The 12481-nt window shown below is 46.6% G+C and overlaps 1 protein-coding gene across 5 annotated transcripts in view; it reads left to right on the top strand.

The window, feature by feature from the left end:
- The window catches only part of itga7 (integrin, alpha 7), a 50921-nt gene that overhangs the window by 18227 nt on the left and 20213 nt on the right, over positions 1–12481 (top strand). For 3 of the 5 annotated variants that reach the window (XM_088633991.1, XM_088634000.1, XM_088634018.1), the window contains exons 2-5: positions 5165–5292; positions 5490–5569; positions 6091–6346; positions 8237–8368. In XM_088633991.1, the coding sequence (XP_088490117.1) occupies positions 5165–5292; positions 5490–5569; positions 6091–6346; positions 8237–8368 (596 nt within the window). Of the gene's footprint in view, positions 1–5164; positions 5293–5489; positions 5570–6090; positions 6347–8236; positions 8369–8825; positions 8934–12481 lie in introns of all 5 variants that reach the window. The other 2 variants (XM_088634008.1, XM_088634016.1) reach the window with 1 other exon arrangement.

Below are 12481 nucleotides of genomic sequence, written 5' to 3'. Positions count from 1 at the left end.
ACTAAACATTCTATTTTCCTTTACTATTGATTTCTATTCCTCCATTTTCTATCCTCTTCTCTACAATAAAGGGCTGCTGAGTACTGTCATTTTCGTTCTGTAAAAATTAAAGAAATGCTCAGTCTTATTTGTATGCTTACATACAGCCTTGTTGAATCTGGTTGTAAGAATTAAAAAAGGTCACTGGCGAGAGGAGCCCCTTTAACACCTTGTTTTGGCAGTCAGTAGCTAATTGATCCATCTGTCTCATCCAGCCCTTTCTTGAAAGCAGCTGCTGTTATATGCACCCTTTGCATCTTGGTCAGGTTTTGTAAGTCACTTTCATGGGTAAATGGGTAAAGTCGTCTGCCAAATGAATAAATGTATAGTACATGTAAGCCAGGGTATTGCCTTGGATATCACGACTGCATACCTTGTTCCATACTCCCACAAACCTTTGGGTAAAGTGTCACCTTTTCTTAGTTTTTAATGAACATCCACATAGATTGCACTTGTCTCCCCTGATTCCCCAATTAGTGAAATACGTGGACTCTGTGCAAAGTAAATGAGACACAAGGCCAGTTTATTTTCTGTAGCCCCAGTTTATTTTTTAAATTTTTGGGGACATTGGATGGATATAGAACATATAATGTATACACCAGGAATGGCAATCTGTTGAGCTATTGCCATGATGGCATTCTCATGAATAAAAGACAATGTGCTTCTTATCTTAGATTCTTAGAATAGCATCTTTCATTTACTTATTTTTTTTATCTGAGAAATGAAAATGAATATATTTTAGGTTTTCCCAAAGGTTATTCCACCTTTTACAATCCTGCTTGTGTTAGCTTGGTCCAAGTGTCATTTAGATACCCATGGCTTGTGTGAGAGTCCATTCCAGGTGATAAAACCTTCTTGGCATGCAGGAGAGTGGGCAACAAATAATTTCCGCAGTCGTTTTAGGTCCCACGTGTTTCAGAGCAGCGGAGAGTTTAAAATAAATTATTAGCTGGGTGGCCAGGACGTGAGTTGTGAAAAATGTGAGCGCAAACCAAAGAGGAAACCTTAGCAGCCTTAACTTCCTGCGGAGTGGAGTGATCTCCGCTGATGACATGCGAGTCGGTCCTCTGGCTGTGTTCGCTGTCCTGCGGTGTGAACTCCTTCGCACTGCCCTGAGCTGCCAGGAGTGCCACCGGTTGGCATGGGCTGGGCATTCCTCTGGGGCCTGTCACCCTCACACTCAGCGCACTGCTGTCTCACTATTCCGGCCTCTCAAATAGTGGGTGGTGGTGGTGGAAGTGGGGGGGGGGGGCTTTTCTGACCAGTCTGGAACTGTGGGGGAAGCTTGACTGGAGTTCTTTCTTAGACACAGTTCTGAAAAATTCACCATTAAAGGAGAGTGCATGTGCTTTGAGACGCTAAATAGGTTCAGTTTCACCATAGTGTTCAGATTTTAATGGCTATTAAGTTTAAAACTGCACTGAGATCAGGAGCCAAGGTTAGGGGAAATGGTCCTTATTTAATACTTCAGGTACTGTTTTATGTATTATTCATTGAAATAAGTATGATTCAGTAGTCAATTTCTCTCACTGTGCTCTTTGCAATCAGAACTAATAAATAACTAATCGAGGCTTTTACTGGGTGGGAATAGGAAGAAACCACTGCATTTCAATGCTTTACTGCACTTTAAAACAGAAAATTAGAATCAGTGATGTCAACATCAAACCACAGAAAATTCCAAGCTCAAAAATGGTCAGCAAGCAAGTAGTACTAATCGTGTCTTTTTATTCAGGTCTTCCTATAGTATCAGTAAAGTTTAGCTATACTTAAGTTCCCTGGGGCTGTAGGGCCAGGTGATTGCTTTGGGAATGTGGGCAGACTATTTAATTGTTTTGAGGCACGCCTGGATGAGTGTTTTGAATAACTCATTTGGGTTAGTGGGCCCGCTACCGGCATGCCCACATAGTCCTGATACATACCAGCTCAGCAGCCCAGCGCAAGCTGCACACCACCTGCCCTCTAGTGTGTGTGGGGAGGAGGGGGTGGCAAGCAGAGAGCAGGGTGAGTTAATGTCACACTTGGAGCCCACCCAGACTCCCCCCTCGAGCTGTACAGGATTACTCAAGATCCTTCAAGCTTTCGTTTTCTCCACCAATACTGCACACCTAAAAGCCTGTGTACACCACCTTCTCGAAACCTGCAGTGATTGATTCTCCTGGCTAACATGTCAGGAGCTTCTACTCCAGTCCCTAGAAACGTTGCAAGGCTTTTGATGTTAAATGCGTGCGCTTGTCGTCTCCTGTGATGTCCATCCAGCTGAACAGCTCTTTTGCAAAGCGTACTCTATCATCACCACTCTTGATGCACATTTTTAATATGGACAATTTTAATTGGAAAAGGTTGCAGGAACGTTCAGGTCAAGATGGATCGCGATCATTTGTAGTTCTGTAAAGTACAGTGGGCAGTAAGTCTGTGGTATTGTACAGGGCTTCGGTAGTTCGTTCCCATGTGAATAATACATTGGTTATACATGACGCCACTGAGAGAGGAGGTGGGAATGGACAGCGATCGAGAGGGAAAGAGAGGCTCTTAAAGGAACAGCTGTTAAGATCTGGCGTTCGTCTTTGATGGGGTGAGGGGAAAGGGGGGCAAGTCGACAGCTGTCTCTCCCCCACCCCAGCCCCACACCAGTTCCCCACTTCACTGACGCATAACCTGGCAAACCGCACAGCTACAACAAGAGGAGCCGGCAGCTGCGGGCAGGTTGTCTGAACGCGGCGTCGGGGTGAAGACCACCGATTACCTACCGGACACGCCGTCTGGCACAGCCCTTCTCGGGCGCCTGGGAACCCCTTCCATCTTCCAGCTGGGCTTTGGCCTGCTCTCCCCTCCACGCCCTCCATCCCTTTCCCTGCACGACATCTCCGGACGTCCCTGAAGGCCTTCAAGCCTTTGGCAGAGAGAGGCCGCAGAGATGGGTTAGGAAATGCAAAGGCTCACAGAAGAAAAACGCTCATGGTTTGCGGTTGTCGTTCGGTTTTTCTCTTCAAACTTAGCGGCGGGCTGCGTTAAATGCAGTGTTTACGTTTAATGCCAATGCACTGTTTTAAAGCAATCAATGAATTAGGAATTAAACAAAAAAAAAAGAAGATTTAAGGCTTTTAATGCAGCAACCATCCCTGCACAATAAAGTTCCAACTTGATAAGGCTGTATTTTAATTTTGGTGACACATCACAAAAATAGTCTGATACTGAGCCCATAGTTCCAAGTTATTCATTCTCTGTCAGTACATTAGAAGTTGTGTTTTACATTCTTGCTTCCCATCTATTTATATTCTTAACAAACAGATCACCCTCTTTGCAGCTTGTTAGTGAGACTTAAATAGAGGGTGAAGCTAGGTTCAGTATTGTGGACCTCTGTATTAATACACTGTTCACTGATTTAGGGTCATAACCTCAGTGAAGCCTGAAAGGTCCCTGAGACTTTGAAATGAATGACTTGTCTCTCCCTCTTGTCCTCTGTGTACCAAAGCCCAGTGTGAGAACAAAGACAAATCCCACAACTTGTCTATTAGAATTTTGTCTGATTTTTATGCTGTCAAAACTGCTGACCATATTCAGGAAAGGAAACAGGCAGGGATATTGTTTTACGTCTTCCTGGGCTGCTGGTTTGCTCATCAGTGTGCATGAAGCTGCTCTACTTCTGCTGTACCGTCAAGACACTAAGAAATAATTATGATGCAGTCAGAACTCAGACATGGTGGACATAACGCAGTGTTACACAGGGTGACTGACATCCAGGGAGAGGACTCATAGGGTCACACAATAAGGAAATAATCTAGCTTTACAAAAAATGTCTTTATAAAGGAAGACATCAGTGATAAATATACATTCTCTTGGCAAGTCTGCTGATGATCACAAGAATTGTTACAGAGGGAGCCATTTGACCCATCTAGCCTCCTATAGGTGGTCCTTTAATTAGTTAACAACCAGCTGCCAAATGGGCTGGTTGGGTCAAAAGGCCTCAAGTGTTTAAATTGTTCAAACGATTGTGTGTTAACAGTTATTGACAATACCTACAATACAAGTGTCATTACAAGGAGTACAAATAATGAGAGCAAACTTCCAGTTCTATTGAAAGCCACACTTTATCAATTCCAACAAAAGCAAACAGTTCAGCATCTCCAGGTACAGTATGGGCGAGGCAGGAAAGTGGTTGACGGTGATAAAGCTGCTAGCTCTGGATTCCTCTTTAAGATGCAGCCCTCCCTCCTCACTCTTTTTTTTCCTGGGCTCTGTCATGGCTGAGAAGGCTGACTGGAATGTGGCTCTCCTTGCTGTTTTTAAATAGCCCCCATGAAGAGCCAGCCAGTCCAAATAAGGCAGATCGCAGGGCTGCTAGCTGAAATACCAGCTCTGGGTGACAATAGACTGCTGTGTGTGTGTGTCAGAGTGGAATCCACTCTAACCCCCAGCACCTCTGCTCTTAACCCCTGCAGGGCTGCAATACAGTGCCCCAAAAAGGTATCAGAGATGGAAAGCTGTTTATCAGCAGTACCAGGAGTACCATTTATCCCACTTTGTCTCAAGCCTAAGTTATCTCAGTTCCGTTCACTTGCAGCTGACTGATGGAGTATTGGGTACTAAATGAATTACTGACATAGACTGACTCTGCAATTTTGTACAGACATTTCTTGTAAAACGGAAATGGGGATGCAAGTATCCAATATCCATTCAGAGCAACCCTTTTCCTCCGATTATAAGTTTCAAAAACATAATAACAAGTGGAGGCCGTTTTGGACTGTCCAAGCTCGATTTATTTGTAGTCACTAATTGATTGCAAGGATCTCATCCAGCCATTTCTCGACAGAAGCCAGAACGTCAGGGGTTTTCCACGTGCTACGTGCCCTGCTGCACCGGTGAATCTGGCAGAATCGGAGGAAATGGGAAGAAGTGTTTCAGCATGACACTGACTGAGAAGTCCAGGCCAAAAGGCTGTTTGTTGGAATAGCATGTCGAGCAGGAAATTAAGTAGAGGTTGATTTATAAAGGCTCACGTAACATAAGAAGAAATGTTAACAATACACAAGCAGTTAATCAGAGCCTGGGTTTATGTGTGCAGAGAGGAAGTTAACCCCCCCCCAGAGTTCGACCTTTAACCCCAGTGTGGATGCTGTTTCTCCAGGATCCTGGTGGGGGCACCACAGGCCCGCGGGTTCCAGCCCCAGCATGACGTTCGAACAGGGGCACTTTACCAGTGCCCGATCACAGCCGAGGAGTGGGACTGCGTGCGAGTGGACATCGATAAAGGAGGTGAGGCCGAGTTAGAATGAAATGAGTCGGGCGGCTCATCTGTCTGTATCTCTTTTACAATCCAGTTACAATCGAGAGGAGCGAGTGTTAACAACGCTTGCCGTCTATCCTCACGTTTTGTCGGCCTGTTTAGGTGCCGCGATGAATACTTGTTTTTGTTAATCGGAGCCGTGTGTACCCGCTCCTGTCGCCCCCAGTGAGTCCGGATCACGAGAGCAAGGCGAACCAGTGGCTGGGCGTGACCGTGAAGAGCCAGGGGATAGGCGGGAAAGTGGTGGTGAGCTCAGTCAGTCCTTCTGTACATTCCCATCTATCGCAACGTAAAACCTGGATTGCAAATGGGAAGGGGCCGTTCGGCTCACCTTGTCCCTGTGATTGTTTGTGGCTTCTCCATCCTAGGATCTCAATTTGTGAAGGATCCCAGGGGATTTAAAAAATTTGGCAAGCTTGCTTGCTCCCAACATCCACCTCCCTTTGTGTAAAGACACATTTCCTGATGCCCGTGTTCAATGTTCTTCTGCTTAACTTCCACCTTTGCCATTGGGGTCCTATTCTGCAGTTGGTCCTAAAGTAGCCCTGGGTTGCCTTTTTAAACGCCACCTTCGTCACCTTCGTCATCTCCTTTATTGAAAGGAACCAGATCTCTGCAGCACTGTGGAGATCCACTTCCTTTACCCTGTTTGTGTGAGGCCTTCCCGCAGCTCCAGAGATGAACCCTTTTGCCCCAGGGCAGCCAGGACCCTGTTGCCACACGACACCGTATTTTCGGGATTTAAAAGGGTGTCTCCTCCCGGCCAGACCTGCGCCCACCTGTACGAGCTGCGGCAGTGGGTGCGGCGGCAGCAGGAGACGCGGGACCCCATCGGTCGCTGCTACATGCTGAGTGAGGACCTCACGGAGCAGGACGACCTGGACGGCGGGGAGTGGAAGTTCTGCGAGGGGCGGCCCCAGGGCCACGAGCAGTTCGGCTTCTGCCAGCAGGGCATGTCCGCCAGCTTCACCCCGGATAGGAACTACATCCTGTTCGGGGCACCGGGCACCTACAACTGGAAAGGTAAAGCCCGCGAGCAGGGCGCACGACTGCCGTTCTGCGACCCCGGAAGTGCAGAGCTCTTGAATAAACGTGCTGATGCTTGCTTGCACAATTCCACAGCCATCAGACTAGCTGGTGTCCTACTTGCTTCTCTTCTGCATTCTTCATGCCCAGGTCAGACGTCTATTTACTGTAGGTGAATAGATCCTTGTAAGGAGAAACAGGTTTGTAACGTCACGTTAAGTCGTGAAAGGCCCTGATATGCGAGCTTTTGTTTCCCACTTTGTAGTGTTTTTCATTCACCTGCCACTGTAGAGAAATGTGGATTTTTTGGTCTTAATGAGGCTTTCAGGTGAGGTTCCAGAATCCTAAACTAAGGCACCAAGCCTGAGCAGCAGCATCCTGAGGTTGTGTGCAGCTGCAGCCGTTCCATCTGCTGTTTTCCAGATGGATCTTCTGGGGTTACAGGGACACCTGCTGGACAGTGGCAGGCTAGATCGCTTGATGAGCCTAGCCATCCAGTCACATCTCAGCATGCTTTCGTGACTGAGGCAAAAGCATTATAGTGAAAGCGTTTATGGTCTCATAATTCACTGTATCATCAGCCTCACAGTTTAATTTCACATCAGGCACTGCCAAGCATGAATGCTCTGTTGTCTTGAGGCAGTAATATTGTCCAAATTAAGAGCTTAACTAGAACAACCAAAAGGCTTTTTTTACCATTTCCTTTCAGTGGGTTAGTGTGTTTGCATATATGACATTGGAAGTGCAGTTGAGAGAGACTGAAGGGGCTGCAAAACAATGACATTAATCACTGGAGAGTGTGGAAATACCCATAATGAAAAATACCAGCCACTCCAGCCTCTCCCATCCGCAGTGATTTCAACTGCTTGATGGCTGAGTCGCGTGTAACACTGTGCCATGTGTGTAGCTGAATGAGTGTGTGTTCCTGCTCTGTGTAGAGGACTGTGTGTGTTCCTGCTGTGTGTAGAGGACTGTGTGTGTTAGTGTGCTGTGTGTAGAGGACTGTGTGTGTTGGCGTGCTGTGTGTAGAGCACTTTGTCTGTTGGCGTGCTGTGTGTAGAGAATGTGTGTGTTAGTGTGCTGTGTGTAGAGGACTGTGTGTGTTGGCGTGCTGTGTGTAGAGAACTGTGTCTGTTGGCGTGCTGTGTGTAGAGAATGTGTGTAGAGGACTGTGTGTGTTGGCGTGCTGTGTGTAGAGAATGTGTGTGCATGCTGTGTGTAGAGGACTATGTGTGTTGGCGTGCTGTGTGTAGAGAATGTGTGTTCCTGCTGTGTGTAGAGGACAGTGTGTGTTGGCGTGCTGTGTGTAGAGAATGTGTGTGTTAGTGTGCTGTGTGTTAGCATGCTGTGTGTAGAGAATGTGTGTGTTAGTGTGCTGTGTGTAGAGGACTGTATGTTAACATGCTGTATGTAGAGGACTGTGTTAGAGTGCTGTGTGTAAGCGTGCTGTGTATATAAAATGTGTGCATGCTGTGTTTAGAATTTAGGTGTCTGTGTGCTGTGTGTAGAGGATAGTGTGTGTTAGCGTGCTGTGTGTAGAGAATGTGTGTGTGTGCAGGATAGTGTGTGTTAGCGTGCTGTGTGTAGAGAATGTGTGTGTGCAGGATAGTGTGTGTTAGCGTGCTGTGTGTAGAGAATGTGTGTGTGCAGGATAGTGTGTGTTAGCGTGCTGTGTGTAGAGAATGTGTGTGTGCTGTGTGTAGTGTGGGTGTCTGTGTGCTGTGTGTAGGGAATGTGTGTGTTAGTGTGCTGTGTGTAGAGGACTATGTGTTAACATGCTGTATGTAGAGGACTGTGTGTTAGAGTGCTGTGTGTAGAGAACGTGTGTGGGTGTCTGTGTAGAGTGTGGGTGTCTGTGTGCTGTTTTCTCATTCCTTTGTGTTTCAGGTGAGCTGCGGGTTCAGCTCCTCAACCAGTCCATGCTCTATCTGGATTTCTTTGACGATGGGCCTTACGAGGTGGCAGATGAGAAAAAACAAGACGAAAGTCTGATCCCAGTGCCCTATAACAGCTACCTGGGTACGGGCTTGCCTGCCATTGGCACCGGGCACCAGACTGTTGAGAGGGCAGCCAGGGGACTGAGAGCTGTTCTGGGACTCACACCTGTGGCTGGGACTCCCTAATATTCTCCAGGATGGGATTCCTTCTTAGTTCCAGAAAACATGGCTATCCATCAGAAACAAAAACCTAAAAGAGTCAGGAGACTCAAACGCCATCAAGGGCCTGTCTCCTTTTATAGTCAGAAGGTTGTATTGTAGTTATATGTTGTGGCCTTGGGTTCAAGTAGCTTATCAGGACCCCGGGTGACAGCTCTCAGCCCCCTTGGGTGCACCAGAGGTTGGCGTAAGTACCCACCCTGATGCCCGCTTGAAGTCACAATCCTAGAGGAGTTTTTCTCACATGCACCCCCTCTCCCTCTCCCTTTCTCTCTCTGTCTTTCTCTCTCTCTCTGTTGCTGTCTCTCGCCGGGGCCCAGGGCTCCTGTTTATGACCAGCCCAGTCGAGGAAACGCTGGTTTACAAAACCCTGGAGCCGTCAGGGCGTGCCACCACCTTTGAGGACGTAGCTCAGAATAGCTACTTAGGTCTGTAGGAGGAGGAGGCCTTGTCAGAACAGGTCCCCTATACTAGACTATTCCCCTACCCTACCCATCCACCCTCCCTCCCCTCCCCTGTGCTCTACCAGTGTCTGTTTAGAACAGAGGCTCTTTCTAACTCATTCTCAGGAGCCCACCACCATTGCAGCACATGTCTCCTTAGGGAACTGAAAGAAGCCACTCAGTGTCAGTGGGAGTTTCTACAACCATCAGAATAGTTCCTGATCTTAGAGCTGTTGCCCACTGTGGCAAAAACTGATATGTAATTCTGGACTGTATTTATTGGGAGAACAGTGTGTTTTGCTGGACAGCATCTTTGCCAAAAACTAACCAAACAAGATGAGACAGTGTTGTCCACACCCACAATAAGAGTTCTATTGCATGACACATGGCTTTGTCACAGTATACTGTAATTTTGATCTTTTGTTAAAACTTGAGACAGGTTATCTTTGACGAAATGCATGTTGCCTAACAACGGTTGAAGATTATTTCACTTTTAATGCCACTATAGTTCTCAGCAGGGGAAGGACATTTGAAACGACCAGTGAAAGCCTCCCCACATGAATAAAACTGTAGAATCTTAAAATAAAGCTAAACACGATTCAAGAAGGTGGGAAAAGGATCTAGGATGATACAACAGATTCTAGAAAGACTATAAATAGATTTATTATCAGATAACTTATGTCTCCCAGCAACACCATCCTTTGTGGTGAGTTGCCATGCCTTCCAAGTGGGACGTCAAGACTTCTAACACCTTTGCAGGCAACAGTGCTGTGATTTTTGTGCTGCTCCGCGGCATGAAGGCAGTGCCGGCAGGACGTTGCAATGGTGGTGAGAGCTCTGCCAGAGAGTTAGAGCTGGGCATCCGTGTTGTAGTCTGCGGTAGAGCGGCGGTCTGTCTGGGTCTCCGTCTTGTCGGTCGGTGGCTTGCATGTGTGTGTCGGGGTGTCTGCGTCGCCAGGAGGTTCCTCGGTGGCAGGATCAAGACTGAGAACGGCTTTGCTACCGGGACAACTCTAACTGCCCTCAAAGGCAGGAAAGGGACAGACTCCATCCTCTTAAACTTCCCCCGTCGTCTGTGTCCAGGATGTGCCAGGATGCGACTCCGCTTGTCCGTCGGCAGCGGAAGCTGCTCTTTACGTTTCGATTTGCGAAAGATGAAAAGATGAAAAGAAACGTGCGTCTTGCATTACGTGGGTGGCTGCGGCTTCCTCTGTTTGAGACATTGTATTCAAATGTGACCGTATCTTCCTGATTTTCCCAGAGTCACACTAGGCTTGCTGCCGCTGCTCATAGTGATATATACTGTACCATGTCAAACCTAGAAAGCTGGCTTGAAATTGTCTTAGATTCTTTGCATCAGTGAAGTTACCCAGTTGTGTGTAGACTCCCCTATGCTGTAACAGGCTTGTTAATAAGATAACTGAGTCCCCATCATTCACTGCAGCAGCTTAACAGCCTTGAAGATGTTGCATTTGGATGTGCTCTCGGAATGCTCTTCCTAGCCCAAATTCGGCCACTCGGCCTTCACCTCCAGTGCTCTTTAACTCGCATGTTTCCATTGATGGTGACACCAATGCACAGTTTATATGGTATGCGTTCACGTGATGGCATCGATCCATTTCCATTGAGATCACCGTCTGTCCCTGTCCTGGGTGTTTAATACCGAAGACGCTTTATTCTTCTGATTTAAAAGTCAGTGGTTGTTCACTCAGTCCTGTTGTCACCAAACAGAGGGTGCAATGCTGAACTGTTGTAGAAAACTAAGTAGCTCACAGAACACACCAAGATCGCACTTGAACAGCGATTACATGTTCTGCACAATAAAAGCTTGCCCTTTGACGAATCGGTTAGTGTGTACACATGAAAATTCAAAATGTGGAAAAGGTGGGTGTAAGCTTGTGCAGAACAGTTAGAACAAATATTTAGGACCAGGGGTGGAAAATGTTTCTTTAGTCAGGGTTGGGGCACTTCAGTATTAAAGATGAAACATCCTGAGGAGTGCTTTACAATGGCTGTGAGACTAATTGACTGTGTAGTGTGACATGACCGGAAACTCAGCAAGGCGTGTATAATTAATGTTTAAATATGCTAAAACAATTCAAAACCAGTTAAATTCAGAAAGGGAGTTATTGTTATACATTCTACTGTATTACAGGGCTTTTACAAATTGAAAGGAAGAGGTTTGACTCACTTCAGTATAAAACTGAGCACAAATCAGAGTACACCCTAACATATCCATGGCTGTTAGCTTGGTCTAGCTTGATTCCAGTAGGGACTGACACAGAAGGTCAAGCCGATGGCTGACATTTCCTACTGTTCTATAGGTCTGCTGCGGACAGCTGTTATCCAGCCTTGAGTCCCACACCTGCCACCCTGGATCAGCTCAATATGCATCCTTCCATGTGTCCATCTGTTCCTGTGTCGCTTATGCATGACAGCTCAAGCTGCTGTAGCCTGCCCTCCCTCTCCCGTTGCCCTGGCATCTACCTGCATGCTGGTTGTTCTTTGGTGGATATTTAATTTGCATGATTGGTTTGCTCATTATGAACAAATAAACTAATAAATCATTGTTTTCACAGCTGCCTGAATCCAGTCACCAGACTCGAACTTTACAGCAGCTATTCGCCTGACCTCAACCACATACAGTACTTTTCAGAGGCTCACACATATGGACACATGCAGCCGGAGTCCCCTGGTGGCTAAAACAGGGAACTAATCATTTATCCCTCAGATTGTTAGCTCTGATTGTTGAGCCTTATGCTTAAGAGAGCAAGCATTTTCACACAGAGGTCTAAGCATAGAAGTCGTCTTTTATCTCAGATAAAACAGAAATACAAACAATAGGGCTTCTGTGTTTACAATAACACTCTGTCCAAAGAGCACTATGAATCTTCCAAATGGTTATTGCTAATAAGAAGTGGCCTGAATTCCCCTTTCGTGGTGATACAGTACCATTAGCACATGGCCGACGGGTATTAATGGGGCTAAAATTCCTTCAGTGGAAGTGACTGCAGTCTGCCATGTGTGACCTTTATATTTGGCTGTAACAAAGAGGTTAAGACCCTCCCCTTTCTCTGCAGTTCTGTGGGATCTTTCATTCCTCAGTCTCACTAGGACCTCGGTTTAATCTTTCCTCTGATAAATGGAAACATCCTCAGCAAGGTGCCCTAACCCATGCCCTGTCACTAGTGCCACCGAATTCAAACACACACACCCGGCTTTCCTTTGCTGAGACCCAGCTTTGTTCAAGCCTCCGAGATATGACAGAGATTTGACGAGGTCAGGCTTTAAGGCGGTATAGCTGCAAGTGTATGTGCATGTACCAAAACACACCGAAATTCGCACACAGCATTGAAAGACTGCCTTTCCACGCTTCGTTCACACACTGGCTAACTCCCTGGCAACCAATACTGAAAATCCTCCTCAGTTTTTAAATTCTATCACGTATTCCAAAGTGAGGAATCAATTGAAACCTGGATATGGTCTGAAGGTAATGTTGCGCTCAAAGTCACGTCTGTCCACCTACACTGGCT

Source organism: Lepisosteus platostomus, chromosome 1 (assembly GCF_059453375.1).
Source record: "Lepisosteus platostomus isolate fLepPlt1 chromosome 1, fLepPlt1.hap1, whole genome shotgun sequence".
Classification (NCBI taxonomy): Eukaryota; Metazoa; Chordata; class Actinopteri; order Semionotiformes; family Lepisosteidae; genus Lepisosteus; species Lepisosteus platostomus.
This window is presented reverse-complemented; position numbering and strand designations above follow the sequence as displayed.